The following is an 18898-nucleotide window of genomic DNA, read 5'->3' on the forward strand; positions in this document are numbered from 1 at the left end:
TGATTTTGCTCAGACTTAACACATTGTTAAAATGAGACAGCGTTATATGACGGGCATAAATCCGTCTCTTAAGTCTGAGCAAAGTCAAAGTACACTGTATGAATGTCAGTGGTAGTGGTCACCTGAGGGTATGTTGTTGAAGTCGGAGTTGCTGGTGATGTGGTGGATGATGAGGCTCTGGTGCGCGGACACGCGGCGCGGCGTGGGCGATGAGCACTGCAGCGCCGACAGCGGCGGCGGCGACGTGCGCGCCGGCGCCGCGCCCGCGCCGCCCGCGCCGCGCCCGCCGCCCGCGCCCGACCCGCTGTCCGACCACTCCTGAACACACGAACATTACACGTAAACACAGGCAGAATCTCTGGCTCACCACAAAGACTTTAGGCGCGCTTTAAACAATCATTCACCCACTTTGCACTTTCGACGCACGTGTTTGGGGTTAGTTAAAATCTTGTTTAAGTTTTTGTGGTAAGACGGTAATTAATGGAGACCATTAGACCTTGAGAACTTCAATGAAGCTTTATTGTATTATGTTTAGTACACAATCGCGCCAGCAGCGCGTTGTGCGGCGCCACCGCCTGCTGCAGGCTAATGTAGCCGTAGTCGAACGCCTGCACACCAGCGTGAGAGGTGCGAGCGTGCGGGTACTCACGGGCTCGCTGTCGGAGCGCTCGGGCGTGGGCGAGCGCGAGCGGCTGGAGGGCGCGCGGCGGTGCGGGAAGAAGAAGGGCTCGAAGGTGTCGCGCACCCAGCGCCGGTACTGCAGCACGTGGTCCGTGACGCGCACCACGCGCCCCAGCACACTGTGTCGCGCCAGCAGCGCGTTGTGCGGCGCCACCGCCTGCTGCAGGCTGATGTAGCCGTAGTCGAACGCCTGCACACCAGCGTGAGAGGTGCGAGCGTGCGGGTACTCACGGGCTCGCTGTCGGAGCGCTCGGGCGTGGGCGAGCGCGAGCGGCTGGAGGGCGCGCGGCGGTGCGGGAAGAAGAAGGGCTCGAAGGTGTCGCGCACCCAGCGCCGGTACTGCAGCACGTGGTCCGTGACGCGCACCACGCGCCCCAGCACGCTATGCCGCGCCAGCAGCGCGTTGTGCGGCGCCACCGCCTGCTGCAGGCTGATGTAGCCGTAGTCGAACGCCTGCAACGATTGCCGAGGGTCACTGGGGCCCGACATTCTGCTAACTTACTCTAACAAAATTACCTAGTTCACTCTCACTTTGAACAGTAGATAGGTAATCAAGATAGGCGTGTAACTTGAGGGGCCCAAATGGTTGCCTTTCTTCAGAACAGGGTGAACCAGGACAGACTCCCACGAAGATGGAACAGTGCTGGAGGAGTAAGACTGCCGAAACAGTCGAAGACCGGTGTCAACTCAGAACTAATACGTAGTTTAACATAACAATTATTACGTAGGCAACAACCAGTAGCGGAAGGACGTGGGCTGACGGAGATATCTTCGCACCATACAAAAATAAGAGTTCTGCGCAGATACATTGTGTAACTTATGAAGTGGTAGTGCTTTACCTGCTTGACTTGTATGGCGCCGTAGCTGGAGCGGCCGATGTCGTTGCCGGCCGTCAGCGGGTCCTCGATGCACAGCAGCGACGGCCGGTGACCGTCGTTCATCTCCTGCAACAGAACATTCCACTTCAGTGCGAATGTCCCATGTTCCCAAGTCCCCGATTCGGTCCATATATCCTAGAGGTTGGCGGAGCCATAGGAAGTGAGGGTCCCCACATTTCCCAATTTACAAGTTAAATACTGAACAAACCTGACATTCCATCATCATCGTCATAACCAACCCTGCTCACTATTCAGCAAAGTCTACTCTCAGAATAAGATGGGTTTAAGGCCATAGCCACGCTGGCCCAGTGAGGATCGGAAGACTTCACAGACCGCCGAGAATATTATGGAGAACTATTAAGCATCCTTTCCTCGTAGGTTTTCTCACAATGTTTTCCTTTACCTCGAATGGAAGACCGACGTGTTAACCACTAGGCTATCACCTGATACTTCTAATTAGCATTTGTAGCAACTCCGACAAGTTCTAGAACTGCTATGACTGATGCCCACTAGCCAAAGAGAGCTAGAGAGGTTAAGTTGCACATGGGTTGTAATCTCTTTCCGGGAGCCACAGTTGTAATCAACCTTCTGCAGGTCGTCCTTGGAGACGTAGGAGCCGCCGTTGCGCACGCGGATGGCCGTCTTCACGTAGTTGAACTTGCGGCCGTACAGCTCGAAGAACTCGATGAGCAGCACGCCCAGGTTGTGCGGCTGGCGCAGGCGCTCGGGCCGCGGGTGCAGCTGCAGGAAGCTGATGCACATGAGGATCAGCGAGTACGACGAGATGCCGCCCGTGAACACCTCGTTGAGGTCGCGCTGCAGCAGGAACTGCTTCAGCACCATCACCAGCCGCGACAGCACCGGGTACTTGTCCTGGGGAAATTGCTGTGTGAACCACTTGCAGCAACGCTTTGCGTCCACTACCAACGCCCAAGCCAGAAATCGGGAAGCGCTATCTGACTATAGGAGGAAGTAAGTAACATAGGTAATGGTACCAAAATAATAACGTGGTAGTTCCATTCCTGCTTCAGCAAGAAACTCAGCGGTTGCTAGTTTTTTAAGAACATACAATAATTCCAATAAAGTCAAACAAGATCTGAGTTTCTAAGTAACTCTTCAAAGATAAAGTAATTTTTTTTGAGATAAGATCAAAGCGCGAATTTTCGCTTGGATCTGTGTACAAATAGTTTGTGTAATTAGTTCCGGCGCTATCAGTCGCTTATCCGATAGCAGCGTGTGCTGTAACCGACGCGTCCGTTGGCAGCGCAGCGGGCAGGGCTGCCCGCGTTGGGAATCAACATACGAGACAGGCTACCAAATGTTGTAATTGTAGCTCATATGTCGGAAACTTGACTCTGGATGTCTCCTACAATACTTTGTACTGATGCCAGCTATTGGTTAATAAGGTTTAATGCGTAGCCGTGTTAGTTCAACACACATAGCTGCTGGATCAGTACATAAGTTAAGCTAGTAATAAGTACGAACGCACAGTGTAGGTTCCACCAGTCAGATGACTGCGTCACGTCAATTTACAATGATCTGATTGGTGGAACTACACTATGCGTTCGAGCGCACTGTGAGACCTCATAGTAATGATTGTGAATACGGCCGTAAGTGATTGTTCCGTACTAACACGAACAATATTGGTTATATATAAATTATAATAACGTCTGAAATAAAAGTGGAGTCACGAAGCAACCCTACCGGAGAAATGTTTCCTCGGCCTTGGCACAGCGGTGCACTTGAACAAACACTTGTACGTGTTTTGATTGTTACATCACTGCACTAATGGAAGCTCTTAGGTCTCAGCGACTGGTCGAGAGTACACCGGGAGACGACTCGCGAGAACCACCAAATCGAGTTATTTTTTAGGGTTCCGTATCTCAAAAGTAAAAAAGGAACCTTTATAATAACACTTCGTTGTCTGTCTGTCGTGTATGTTAAGAAAACCTATAGGGTACTTGCCGTTGACCTAGAATCATGAAATTTGGCAGGTAGGTAGGTATTATAGCACAAGTAAAGCACAAAATCCGAAAACCGTGAATTTGTGGTTACATCACAAAAAAAAATGTTCATGAACAAATAATTATGTACTATTTTCAATTTTCAAAGATAACTATACCAAGTGGGTATCATATGAAAGAGCTTTATTTGTACATTCTAAAACAGATTTTTATGCGTAATAGTTTTTGATTTATCGTGCAAAATGTCGAAAAAATACCCGAGAACGGAACCCTAAGTGCGCGAGTCTGACTCGCACTTGGCCGATTTTTTTTTACTTCTACTCTTGACTGCGGTCTCACATTTGCGAGCAAGTGATATTTCGGTCTAAGATCTATCTTAGACCGATCTATCTTGGCCCAAGACCGGTTGTCGCCCAGCTTTTGGGTCATTACACGTTACATGGCACGGTCTGATGTGACCTCATACATTTTCCGATCCTGCGAATGGACGCGTTTGGAATCCTAGTAGCTTTAATTTTAAGTTCATGTAATATGACCACTATATCATTTTACAAATTTAACAATTCTGACCATCAAAAGGATTAGTACCTTTTCTGAATAAATGATTTGAGTTTTAAGTTTTTTTTTTATTTGTGTCTCGGACGCGGCACGGCTCGAGCCCAGCTGGGTCTAGCATAAATCATCCCTTATTCTGGCGAATAGGTAAACATTCGTATTAAATGAGATAGCAGTCAATTTCAATGTAACAATAAAATCGTAATAGTTTGTACAATGAAACGCCAAACATACCCACGCGCGCCTTAGCAACAGCACACTATCACGGTTATCTTAAAACTTGGATAATAATATAATATTACACTTGTATCACACTACTTATTGTTTGGATCACAATTATTGTAGTTTCGTCGTGATGACCTGCGGAGCTGTCGATTCTAAGTTCCCGTAACCAAAGGGATGAAACGGAGCCCTATTAATGACACTGCATTCTGTCTCTCGACGTGTTTGTGTCACGACGGACGGACGGACGGACGGACAGACAGACAGACGGACAGACAACAAAGTGATCCTATAAGGATTCCGTTTTTCCTTTTCAGGTACGGAACCCTAAAACAAATCACCACATAAATAAAATAATCAAATGCACGAAAGCAGTAAAGCAAACTGGCAACAAAAAGCTCGGTCGACATCCGTTGACCCTCCAGCGCGTGCACGGAACTGGTTCGCGCGTGCGCGTGGGTGTGTGTGGGTGTGTGGGTGTGCGGGTGTGTGGGTGACATCAGTACTCACCTTGAACTGCTTGATGAGCTCCGCACTCTTGACGCCGCTGCTCATGTTGAAAGAGATGTCAACCTGCCGACACAACACCCCATCATTTACACACAATAGCCACGGATAAACTTTGCGCGCCGTCATAGTGGTTAAGACGACCACCTCCTATTCGGGAAGTCAGTAGCTCGATTCCGTAAAACCCGTATCAATCATTATTACAATCGCAATTGTAATCGGCTTCCATGCTATTTTTTTTGCGACAATGCATTGTAGCCAATAGTGCGAGAGTGTCAACCAATCAGAGGTGATTGCGATCGTGACATCGTTTCAAACACACACAACTTCGTTAGATGTGCGTGCGCGGGATCGAACCCCAACCTCCAGTATAAGAGGTCGATGTCTTAACCACTTGGTTACCTTCGCCAATCGCCATACTATTTGCACACAATAGCCACAGATAAACTAATTGCGCATTACGAATCTTACTTCATCAATGTTTGGGATTCATTTCTTTTTATCAAAATATGTTTTTATTCCAAAAATAAATGTGAAGGCGTATTATCTAGGTTACCTAAAATATACAGATAACCCGAAATGCATTCATTCATTTTCAAAATGAAAAAGAAAGCCTTTATCTATGAAGGTAAAAATAAATAACTTTCATTGATGTTCAAGGATTGATGTTCATTAAGTTTTGAATGGAGACTGTATTATCTACTTTGAGATTTCTTGACTCTTCTAATTCACACTAATTGTTGGTTTGAGATTGAGTTTTTTGGTCATAATTAACTCGGCTGCAACTTCCCAAAATCATTTCTTAGTGAGGGTCTACTTAATAAAGAGAAGATGGTTGCAAAATCTCAAGTTTGTAGCCATCGGCAACCAAAAATCTCGCTGGGCGGTAACCGTTTTGAGTCACTCACCAACCAGTCACCAATCAGAAAACATTCGAAATTCAATTAGGAAGCACAGTTCCGTTTGTGATTGGTCGGTGACTCAAAATGGTTAGCGCCCAGTTGGCGCCCAGTGAGATTTGATCTCTATCATTTGTATGGGTTTACATAACAGAGAGAGCGCTATACTAACTTCTTCAATCGTAGATAGGTATACCTTAACGTCGGAGTACTTGTCGGTCATCTTGACGATGGGCACGGTGGCCTTCTCCAGCACCTTGATGCTCTCCTTCTCCGCGATGTCCTGCACCACCAGCTCGCGCTCCAGCGTCCACAGCGGCAGCTTCTCCCACTGGCCTGGGGACAAGGGCATGCAGCGTCTGGAGGATTTAACTATATTGCGTCATTACAGAATTTTGGCCTCATTCTTGGTAGGTGGTTACCCTTGCCTTGCCTTGTGGGTAGTTAGTTATCAATATTGGTATTACGAAGTGAGACGCGATGGCGGGTGTGGCTGTGGCTGGTTCGTTCAATCAAACTTTCGCACTCATATTCGACGGACGGACGGACGGACGGACGGACCAACAGACAGACAAACAGACAGACAGACAACAAAGTGATCCTGGAAGGCCGTTTTTCCTTTTGAGGTACGGAACCCTAAAAATGTTAGGTACATCCTCGAGTGATACTTGTCGATTATGTATTTTTTTTTTAATTATCATAACAGCTTTCTTAGGTAGTTTATCATAAGTTTCTTAGGTAGGTACAGAACTTTAGGGTTCCTACTACCAAAATAATAACTGGGCAGTTATGCCATGTATCCACCTGATGGGGCATCCCCGTGTCAGGTAAGTCACGCCTCGAGCGACGCGGCGGCAGCAAGGCCGGTACGGTACATCTGCGTATTAATAGACGCGCTGACACACACACAACATTCCCACCCATTGTTCACTTCATATTTAGCTCATCGGTTGTGTCATCGCTCATCGACTCTGCAATACGAGGCTGTGTAGCTTCAAGACCAGCCTATGTCATATGATTTCAAAAATAAGGTTATCTTACGTATATTTGTAGTGATTCTTTAAATTGTTCTTTAATCGTTATACCACTTACAACACTTACCTACTTCATGAATTAGTAAAATAAAAGTATGAAGCAAGTCTTAATTGAAAAAAATAAACTTATTTGGAAATGGTGGCATACAGCCGCCAATTTAAAAAAAAAATATAGCCAGTGTCACTTGGAATGATGTAAGGATTCTAACCATATTCCGTACATGCAAATCTGTTCATGCGTTTAGAAGTTATGGTGGAATAACAAAACCCAGGTGCATTCACCCTTAAAAGTCTATATATAAGTAAACGTTTATTCTAAAAAAACAGCCAAGTGCGAGTAAAAAAACCTATTCTTTGTACTTTATGAATGAGATCAATATGTAACCGATCTACTGATCATACAGGCATCTATTACAAACAATAGTTAGGCAAATTAGTTGGCGGACGTCGCCGCGTCGCCGCGTCGGCCGTGGGCGCGGCTCTTCCGAAAACTCTCGTGCGTGTATAAAACTATTGTGTCATCTATTCGTCTCGCAACCGCCCACGGCCGAATTTACTGCTTCAGCATGTACAACCGCACCGCACGTCGCCGCAAGCAATTTCACCCTCACCACCTGAGTGCCTGCTCCACTTCGACACCGTTGTGCCAGATCTTTTTTTCCACGCTCATGCAAACTGTTCCCATTAGATTACAACATCGGGTTATTTAAGGGGCGGACCAACTGAAAGGCCGACAACGCATTGGCGGTTCTTCTGATACTGCAAATTTTCATGGGCGGCAGTAATCACTTAACATCAGGTGACCCGCCTGCCCGTCTGCTCGCTATTTTTATTTAAAGAAAAATTACTTGTTACTATCTGAGTACCAGCCATCTGCCAATCTGAACGTCTGAACTCTGTACTATGGCTTGTCAACGCACATGCCCTGTAGACAACTACTTATGTTGCAAGTAGAAAACACCAGCTCTGCATCTTTAACCCCGAAGGAGGGAATCTTCTCAAGATACCAGTTTCCTCTGCGGTGCGACCGGTTATGTGAGGTTTCTACCCACTAAAATTATGACCATCCTTAGCGCATATTAAAAGACTCCGGGAACTCTGAAGAACGTGGGCTGGTGCCTCTACGCGATGCCCATTGGGCTCATCCTGGAGGATGACCTCCTCTATGACCGTGGTGGGACTCTATCAGAATCCACATACAATAAATCATACGTTAAGTCATAGAACGCGTGTGGGACGCTGCGCTGACGCCATTCCGTCTGTGCCAAGCCGACGGGATTTCAATCAAGCATTTACACACGCACAGCTGACTCACCATCCGCGCACCGCATGTGATCGCTGCGGCATACATGATGTGCGCAAATAACACGAACCTAAACAAACAACCGCTACAAAACTACACGCGATAAGTAAACGCCGATTGTCTTGCTGCTGGGCAAACACCTCTTTCGCTCATTCCAGGGATACATTTTTTTAGGGTTCTGTACGGTCGACCTTAGAATTCGAGTAGCAATTCTGCGAACTGTTGCATCAAAAACCTGCCGCACTTGTGACCTTTGCCTATAAAAACGCCGCACACACCTAACGCATATGCATACCCATGCCAGGCGAATATGATCATTAAGGTGCTAAACGACTTACGACCTTTGCTGTGTCCCAAAAGGAAAAAAGGATTTCTTATAGGACCGCCTCGATGTCTGTCAGTCTGGATGTCTGTCTATCGCGTCTGACAAGAAAAGGGAAGCAAAACCTATACGGTACTTCCCGTTGACCTAAACTCATGAAATTTAGCAGGGAGGTAGGTTTTACAGCACAAACAAAAAAGGTTTGCCGTCATGACTCTTCCGATTAAAGAAAATTAGTCTTTTGGAAGGTCGTGGGTAGTTACCACCTAGGTATTTCGCGTTCCAATACGATTCCACTTAGAAATCGACTAGACTTTAACCAAAAAAATAAGCCTTCGTATCAAGTAAGATCGCAAGAGGGCACATTGTAGAATTTAAAAAAAAAAAAACTTTTTTCCAGCCACTGCGCGAGGTAACCTAAAACTGGACTACTTTGTACAGTCAGCAACAAAGCTGGGTTAGCAACCGTCAGCACAAGCGAAACGACTATTGGCGGCTGCAAACCTAGCTTTGTTGCTGACTGTACATGCGAAACGACCTAGTGCTGTTAGCGCCTGCACACCAAAATAGACATTCGAAGTAGATAAGCGCGGCTGGTGTCACACGCCAGCTCTCAAACAACTCCACATTCTTTACTAGCGATTACGATCCACTCAATGAAATGGAGATGAATCGCGAAAAACGTGTCGTCTTGGTAAATGGACACCGTCACATACAAATGTATGTTTATCTTTTGAAGATATAGTAAAGCTATTTGTAGAACTTTTAGAGGTGACACTAGCATCTGTCCTCAGCAACAGACATTAAACAGCGAAACCTATACAGTTATACACACGGAGATCTACCAATATTAAAGATTAGATATAAGCTAACAATCGGTTTAGTTGTGTTATCAATTACAAGTTTTAGATTGAGTACGCATGTAAGTGAGTATGCATCGATAGTCATAAGTCTAAATAAGTTGTCTGTCTTAGAATAATTATATCCCACCAAAAAAATTTCATGTAAAAAGGTAGTCAAGACTCACAAGTTCATAATGTTTTCACTGTTAAAAAGTTATGAGATCTCTAGTAGAGCCAAGCCCCTAGCTGAGCTTAGATTTGTGCTGGCCATGGGAGCTATCCCAAGTCCAAAGTATATAGCTTTTAAATGCTCTTGACTATATCACATTTATAACAATAAATAACAAATAACTCTACTTACAAGCTCTGATTCTACAAACTCTAAATCTTGGTTAAAAAAGTACGACTTGGCCGTTTAGCTCCCATGGCCAGCACAAATCTAAGCTCAGCTAGGGGCTTGGCTCTACTAGAGATCTCATAACTTTTTAACAGTGAAAACATTATGAACTTGTGAGTCTTGGCTACCATTTTACATGAAATGTTTTTGGTGGGATCCATTTTTCATCACATGCCACAATTCGATCCAATATTCCTTCATTTCTGTATCGATTCAACAAGGCAACGCAAGTTTCAACACGCGTTTCTTTCTGCAGATCAGTCAAATCATGAGGCACCCATTTTTCATATTTTTTTATTTTATTGATTTGACGCAAATGAGTCAATATTGTTGGTTAGGTAACGTTAAACCATGCCGCTAATTCCTGGGTAGTTTGTCTCGGATCAGCTTCCACCATCTCTTTCAAATCATTGTTATTCACCTGTGTGGGCGGTCTTCCACGTGGTTCGTTCTTCAAATCGAAGTTTCCATCACGAAAGCGTTTAAACCAAAATCGCACAGTGCGTTCATTAGCAGTCCCCTCTCCAAACGCAACATTAATATTGCAAGCTGTTTCTGCCGCGTTAGTTCCGCGTCGGAACTCGTATTCAAAAATCACACGAATTTTCGAAGTATCCATCTTTATTGTCTAAGCTGAATAAAAAAAATCAACTGAAATTTGATAATCGAATGTTGCACATTTTTTAAAAGAAGAACTACATAGGTACCGTATGAAAAAAGTTTCACTCAAAAATCTCAAACCATGAAGGTTCTATGTCAATTCGAAGTACCTAGTACAATAAAACGGCAATTTCATACTTTAACCCCTATTATGGTGTTCTAATCACAATTACACGCTTTAATATTTTGTTAGAATGACAATTACACGCTGTAATGCGTTCCGCTCCTGCGGATATTTAATGCGCGGCAAGTAGGAGCTTAGCAGTTTATTTATCTCGAACTTGAGATTGTAAACAGTCGCAAACCGGCTCGCGAATCTCTACCACTACGTTCGAACTGTAACCACGAGTGATCATGAATCCCACGGTTTATTTCCTCGTTCTTGGGATCGCAATAGCCTCAGCGCAGTATCCTGAGTTTGTGGGCAGACATCTACGCTACCGTCACGTCGTGCCTGCTTTGACTAGAAATGACATGGATCTCGTTTTTCCTCCAAGCACTGATATATATAGCAAAAGTCTTTTGAATTTTCCATATGACAGTCATTACGGGCACATACAAGCTCGTGAGGTCTTCAAAGGCGGCTGCCCCACAGGATACGTGAGAGTCAACGGGGTTTGCGTGGAGATAGAGTGAACGGACTGTGCGTTAAAGCTCTAAACCTATATCTGATGTATTCTATTAAAAACACAGAGACGATATAGGAAAAAAATTACGACCAATGGAATTAGTTATCTCGGTACCACTGACACTGACATGAATATTTAGTAAATTACAAATAAATAAATAAAAGTGTTTTATTTCAATCAACCAAATTGGATAAAAATCAAATTTCTAATTTAAATCAAGTCTGAAAAATTTGATTTTTGGGACTCTTCGTAGCGCCTTCATTCAGCTTCATGTACTCCACCCTTGTTTCAGTTTATTCAAGACCTCCTTTGCGAGCTTCTAGCTTTGCGTTGTACAAAACACTGTGGGGGTAAGACTCTACGACCATAGATATGTTCTACGACTGACTGTCAAACTGCATGCAGTCGGGGTGCTCAGGGCTACATAACTTTTGATACCAAATTAACCTTCCGAGACCATATCAATACAGTGGCAGCTGACTCATTTCGAAGATTAGGATTTGTATTGCGTAACTCTCGGGAGTTCCATAGCCCTTTAGTAATAAGGTTACTATATTATGCCTTAGTCCGAAGCAAACTCGAAACAAGTACCTGTGTCTGGCATCCGTACGAGAAAAAATATGGACTTATGTTAGAAAAAGTGCAAAAGGCCTTCCTAAGATACTTGTATAAGCGTTGCTATGGATATTACCCCTTCCTATATCCAACCAAATTTCTTTTAGGTTGCTTGGGTTTTAACTCCTTGGAGGTCAGACGGACTTGCGACCAACTAAAAATCATGTGCCGAATTTTGCGAGGGGATGTCGACGCTCCAGACCTTCACGACCAACTCTGTCGTATACGAGTACCTAAATTAAATAATAATCTTCGTCCACGAAAGAATAAACTTTTCGTGGTACCAGTTTATCGTACTGTTGCTCGATCTATGGCACCGATACCGCTTTCATTGGCTTCCTTCAACGCGCTCTCGGATATAAATGATCAATGGGATCCACTCAATGACGGGTGGACATCGTTGGTTCAGGAGTTACTGAGGTAAGCGGAGAGCATTGAATGAACAGGATCATTCAGTGCTCTCAGCGTACATACATTCAAAATTTAAAATCTTTTATTGTATCATCTTTACCTTTTTTTTCTTTTTGTATTTGTATAATTAATCATCTAGTTCGTGTAAGTGGCGCTGCCGTTCAATTAGATGTAAAATAAAATAAATAAAATAAAATAAATAACCCTTATGCATTACTACATGACAGACAGACAAACTTAATTCCACTTTATATTTAAACCGGAGACATTTTTCATCCCTTCCTATTGCTGTTTAGGAAACGTATAACCACCAAAAACATTTCATGTAAAAAAGTTGCCAAGACTCACAAGTTCATAATGTTTTCACTGTTAAAAAGTTATGAGAGCTCTAGTAGAGCCAAACCCCTAGCTGAGCTTAGATTTGTGCTGGCCATGGGACCTATCCCAAGTCCAAAGTAATATAGCTCTTAAATGTTCTTGACTATATCACATTTATAACAATAAATAACAAATCACTCTACTTACAAGCTCTGATTCTACAAACCCTACATCTTGGTAAAAAAAGGACGGCTTGGACGTTAGAATCTGAAACTATAAAAGCTAGACAATTGATACTCAATGCGTTTAATAAATCTGCCAAGGACATCTTATCCTGAAAATATCAGCATTTTAGCGACAGAATTTACAGATTTGCTTCCCTCATACAGAGGCGTAGAGGGAGGAAATTTCCAATTTCTTAATTTTTCTGTAGTTTGTATGCAATTTCTAGTCTACATTATATTCAATATACAAATACAAATTCAATATACAAATTTCAGTCTTCTAGGACTTCGGGAAGTACCCTAGAATTACAGATTATGAATTGTGATGATCAGTGAGGGACGAAAACGGCGTATTTTAGGTATCAATAAATCTGTAACCATAAAAGCTAGATATTTGATACTTGGTATATTTGGTAAATTTGCTGAGGACACCTTATACTGAAAATTTCAGCTTTCTAGCGTCATCCAGACCGAAGTTATGACGGTTCGAAAATACGGCGAAACACTTCGAGAAAAAGGTACGTAGCGCCCCGGCCGCCGTTTGGCTCGTCTTGGCGGGGGCACTGCCGTGCCCCCTGATTATCTTTGAATACCGTTGGCTTCGATTAAATAAAGTAATAAAAATCTTTATAAAATATTCCACGCTGGACTTGCGGTTGCGGACTGCTTTTGAAGAAGTCTTATGTTTTGAAACAACTTTATTATCGTTATCATCGCGCTATACTCAAACTAATGCCAGTTGTGTGACATCTGGCAACACAGCTTCAATACGAAAACCTTTTTACACAAATGTCAATTTTAGTGCTAGTGTCCTCGGTAGACTCCTCATACAGCAATGCCCGCCCGAACGATTGCGCGCTTCGAATGGTACGAAAAAATTGACATTTTGTAAGACGCACTGTTTCCAGCGTACTTGTATAAAGCTGATTTTAGAACAGAGCAATCTTATTCCAAAACGTTACTATTCTTTCTTGCATTCCTAACGTCAAAACTCTATTAAGAGAAATAAGGACACATCGTACACACGTACGCGCGTTTTCAGTATATCATCGGCCTGTCGTGTAGTTTTCATTGCGCTTTGTTATGTTCAAAGCTTTAGCACAGGCCCTGAAGGCTACTTGTGAATTCTACATCATGATTGCACTAACTTGAAGATTGGAATCTATTGGATATTGGATTAGTTCTCGGCGGAGCGACGATGTTGCTGCGATACTCATTACTGGGAGTTGGGAATAACTTGTGAGATATGACATCGCTGTTTCAACATGTTCTGCTCAATTGATTCCTATAGTTGTTGTGTGAAACACTGCGGTAAAGCTATGGTTTCCTCCAAAAGCGGTGCCATCATGTAGCGGCCTTAATACAGTGGTGAATGACGTCACTAGAACGTTGTCTATGTAAACAATATGGCGCGGTTTCCTAGATAACGGTAATTGACACCGTAACGTCAAAAAGCGGTACCGCCATTTGCATAACGGCCGTCTTGGCGGTGTCGAAGTGTTTGTCAACGTTTTTTTCATAGCGGTGAAGGTATTTTCAAGCGTAGTATTAATTTGCGTGCCATTTTAAAATATTTATTGTTCAAAATGAGTTTCATCAACTGGACCAGCGAGGATGATGAAATTTTAATTGATTTTGTGCGGGTTCATGATGTGCTGTATAATGTAAAACATAAAGACTAGACTATTTTCGTCTTCTGATGATTGTTCATCTTCCAAATATACGAGTAATGCTAAATCAAGTTCGTCCATTTTCCACCATTAACACGTACTTTGTGGTCTGTTCACCGTAATAAAACGGTCAATGCAGTCTCGAACACTCCACATGTTTATGGCCGTCTTTTTGCGGTCATCATATTGCGTCCGTTTAAAAACGGCACCGCTGTTGGAGGAAACCATAGCTTAAGTGTTCATGTAGGCTGGGTTTTAATCAAATTATAGACGTTTGCGCTTAAAATATACTTCGAAGAAAAATCAATATAATTTCTTCACTGTTTTGTTGTTTAGTGGAGGTTTTAAAGCGCTTACGGGTCCACTTAGGTGTATGGGTCTCGAGGCGCGGTTTTGTCGCCTGGGTAAGCCGCGGGGAATACTGCTTTCCCGCTGATACACTTTAAGCCGGAAACTACAATAAACAATTTCACTAGCTAATGGTGGGTCTCGTGTCGTGTCTCAAAGAACGTCTGACCCGGTGTTCGGGTGGTGCAGCAAGGTTACGCCACTCACCTATGACCACGAGGTCGATGTCGCTGGTGGGCAGGTAGAGGCCGGTGCGGAAGGAGCCGAACACCTCGACGCGCGCCTGCGGCCACAGCGACAGGATGGCGCCGCGGATGCGGTTGACGACGGTGGAGCGCACCAGGTGCTCCGTCTCCGTCGGCGACATGTACATGTAGAAGTGCTCGATCTCTTCGTGCAGCCTGCGGGAGACACCACAACCATCAATTAAACACTTTCCTTACAACTATCTAAGAGAGATAACTGTTGCTTTATCGAATGCCTGTCAATTCGGGCTTTTGAATACCAATCCTATTGATTGTAGTCGTCATGCGTTGCCTGTTAAAGTAACGCGTCAGGTATCAAAGTACGGGTTAACTACCACGTGTATTTCTACCACTAAAACCGATATGCAGACCAGTACAAAGAGATATTCGTAACATCCTAATTATACGAAAAATACATTAGGTATAGGTAGGTATGTCGTCAAAAACTCTATTCTAAGAATCTCAATTCAGTTTTTGACGACATCTATTATAGTATTTTAAAAGAATTAGGCATATATAGGCCGCCTAGTCACGTAACGCATATAATCTAGTTCTAGTTTAATGGGATAGATGTATATTACGACGTTTTATACTCAGGTAACGTCTGCTAGCCTAGTGGCTTGATACGCTTCTAACATTTTCAGGAAAAACTATCATACAGCCCATATCGGCTTCAAACTGTGATAACCTAAATGATTTATACTTACATAGATGTTAGTTAATATCTGTAACATCCTAGCAAGGTGAAGGTGGAACTAATAGTAGATGGACCATGAAAATATTGAGCTTCGTATCGTGATACCCGCGGGAGTTATGAGAACTTGTTTAAAACTCCAATGTCACAGCCCTGCAAACAGCCGAGCGCGGAAATGATGAACTATTACAAAACTTTTGTGCACTCGAAGGACTATTTGAACGTTTGTCAAGTAACTGAGACTAGAAAGAATCTATGGCAGTAGTTATTTAGTATCAACCTCTTTGTCATTTTATAATGATTTATCAAACCTGCTGTGTATCAGAAGGCTGAAAGTTATATATTACAACCTCTGGTGCCTCAAATTCAACAATTCTTCAGTCCTGGATTCAACTATGAGTCAGTTAAGGAAATGAACCCACGAATCTAATTCGTCCAGTTGTAGTGTAGTCAATTGCTTATCGCGTCGTTTGATGTGCCACCACGCGATACGGAAGTCGCAATATATAGATCGCAAGTCGATGGGCTCAGATAACATTATGTAAACACATTCATTCACTACAATACACTCGACAGCGACAGTTACGGTGCGATCATGATATTTATCAATCGTCGGGGTCGTTAAGAAGTACTTAGGGCGTCCTTTGTCAAGGATCATTGCGATCGGGGGTGTATGAGGCTGTCTGTACTACTGGAAGGTTAGTTAGGGTGTCAGGTTGCATTCTCAAAATAGTTTTTGAATATTTTGAAGGTCTCTGTGGACATCCACATTGCGCACGAACCGTGGAAAACTTGTGGGCATGCGCATGAACATTTTGTAGGACTTGGAAAAGCGTAAGAAAGGAGTGAGGGAGGTGTGTACGATACACGCATCACACTTCACACTAATATTATAAAGGCGAAAGTTTGTATGTGTGTGTGTGTGTGTGTGTATGTTTGTTACTCCTTCACGCAAAAACTACTGGACGGATTTGCCTGAAATTTGGAATGAAGATAGATAATATCCTGGACTAGCACATAGGCTACTTTTTCCCGGCCGGAAAACTTTTTAGGCCGGAAAATCAAAGAGTTCCCACGGGAATTTTTAAAAACCTACATCCACGCGGGCGAAGTCGCGGGCATCGGCTAGTATGACATTACAGGGCAAGTACAGGTCTTAGGAGTGCGACTTTATGTTAGAGAAACATCTTGCTTTTGGAGAAAATCATAGGGTCAGGGTAAAGATGACCTCGGACGTCATACGCCGCTAGCTTGTTACGGGCTTTGTGAGTGTGCGCGAAGCTCATAGTGACCGTCGCGCCGTGTCTGGCCGAGCCTCTAGGGCTGTAGAGTGTAAGCAAACCACCTTCAAAGGAATGTGTCTGCGGCAGGCGGTCGGCCTTAGCGCGGGGCGGCGGGACCTTTCACCCGCCGACTGGAATCTGATACGATTCGCGGTCGCCGCCCGCGCCGCACGACTAACGAGGCGATTAGCTATTCGATTGCGACGACCTGTGCCTGAAACGATTTTTAACCGACTTCCAAAAAGGCGGTGGTTCTCAATAAGGCCCATTTTTAAGGTTCCGTACCTCAAAAGAAAAAACGGAACCCTTATAGGATCACTTTGTTGTCTGTCCGTCCGTCCGTCCGTCGTGTCTGTCAAGAAAACCTATGGGGTACTTCCCGTTAACCTAGAAACATGAAATTTGGCAGGTAGCACAAGTAAAGGAATAAATCCGAAAACCGTGAATTTGTGATTACATCATTTAAAAAAAATTAAAATGTGTTTCAAAGTAACATTACTATACCAAGTGGGGTATCATATGAAAGGGTTTTACCTATACATTCTAAAATAGATTTTTATTTATTTTTATGCATAATAGTTTTTGATTTATCATGCAAAATGTCGGAAAAAATACCCGAGTACGGAACCCTCGGTGCGTGAGTCTGACTTGCACCTGACCGGTTTTTTTTTTAAATTATATACATGAGTATACGGAGCAATCGATTTGCGAGTTGAGAGGCTGAAGTGGCAAGTATCAAGGCGCACAGTTGGTAGACGTGAGGCCCTAAGGCGCTAGATGATCGCATCGGAGCGGAACTATGCCCAGCAGTGGACGTCTATCAGTTATAATATAATATAATGATAATATTACGGAAAAAATTGCTCGATATTTTTTTTATAATTTTTAGACTTTCGCGTAATAATTTGATGAATAGTTAGCGCTTGACTGCAATCTCACCTGGATAGAAAGTGACGAAGGTTAAGGTTGAAGTCTAAAGAGTAGTAGGATTACATCCATGTCAGAAGACACTATTCTGTCAAAAAATCTGCATTCCGATCTTCAATCTTTAGTCACAGATGTAGCAAAAGAGAATTAGTTCTACATTAAGTAGGTACATGAAATCAGTAAATTATGATTTTGAATATTAAGTAACTAGTAGGTACTTAGTAGAAATAAACATATGTAAAACATGTTAGAATTAAGCACATATATAAGCATTAATTAAACTAGTCCACAGTTTAAGAATGTGGTCTAACTATTTTTGTCTAATCTGCACTGAAGGTTTCAGCGGCGGTAAGACCGCAAAAAGTAGCTATTTGCATATACTTAATGTACATTTTGTGCATGTAAATAGTAAAAATAGTCACGTAGCGTGCGCCGGCGCCGGCGCCGCCGCCGCCTGGGCGTATCGAGGTCGCCGGAGCGGTCTACGCTCTAGCCACCAAACAACACTACACTACACTACATTTTGCTATTTTCACGATCTTGAATAGGAGTTCATAGTCAAGTTGCATCTCTAATATTTGAGCAAGTACAGCAACAGACTTGGAAGACTTCATACACCTTTGAGAACATCATGGAGAACTCTCAGGCATGCAAGTTTCCTCACGATGTTTTCCTTCACTGTTAGAGCAAGTGATATTCAATTACTTAAAACGCACATAACTCCCAAAAATTAGAAATGCGTGCCCGGGATCGAACCCCCGACCGGCGATAAGGAGGCGGACATCCTAACCACTAGGCTATCACAGCTTCTATTATATTATCAGAAGATTTCATTTCTAGAAATGATTAAGTAAGTAGTTTAAGTAAAAAGATTTCTAGAAATAAATAATTAATGTTTAAGTAAGTAATATTAGTAATAAAATGATGTCACGTTTGGACAGTTCTTTTTTGGTTATTAGTTACAAAATTTAATCTTAAGGGACCTATTAGTCTTCGTACGGGAAATCCCTTTTTTCTCGGTCGGGCTTTGGGAGTTTCACGTCACCTCTATCCTTTGTCTCAGTAACAAGCTGGTAAAGTCACGGCCATCTACTAGTCTGGTGTGTAATAAAAAGAGTGTGCTCCACAAATCCGGTTACCTTACGCGACCTTACGGTTCGATGGCGATCGGCGACGCAATTCGGTCGCGCCTTGGTCCAGTTTATGACACATATATGACAAGTGACCTTTTACAGTATCTTTGCAAGGAATTAATCACCAAATTATTGTT

The 18898-nt window shown here is 43.3% G+C and overlaps 1 protein-coding gene across 1 annotated transcript in view; it reads right to left on the bottom strand.

Annotated features, from left to right (window-relative positions):
* The window catches only part of LOC123865433 (non-canonical poly(A) RNA polymerase protein Trf4-1-like), a 32345-nt gene that overhangs the window by 6726 nt on the left and 6721 nt on the right, over positions 1–18898 (bottom strand). The window contains exons 2-9 of the mRNA XM_045906450.1: positions 14687–14880; positions 5903–6042; positions 4811–4873; positions 2145–2432; positions 1521–1625; positions 913–1134; positions 304–318; positions 123–252 (exon numbers count right to left, since the gene is read on the bottom strand). Coding sequence (XP_045762406.1) covers positions 123–252; positions 304–318; positions 913–1134; positions 1521–1625; positions 2145–2432; positions 4811–4873; positions 5903–6042; positions 14687–14880 — 1157 coding nt within the window. The remainder of the gene's footprint in view (positions 1–122; positions 253–303; positions 319–912; positions 1135–1520; positions 1626–2144; positions 2433–4810; positions 4874–5902; positions 6043–14686; positions 14881–18898) is intronic.

This window comes from Maniola jurtina, chromosome 5 (genome assembly GCF_905333055.1).
Source record: "Maniola jurtina chromosome 5, ilManJurt1.1, whole genome shotgun sequence".
Classification (NCBI taxonomy): Eukaryota; Metazoa; Arthropoda; class Insecta; order Lepidoptera; family Nymphalidae; genus Maniola; species Maniola jurtina.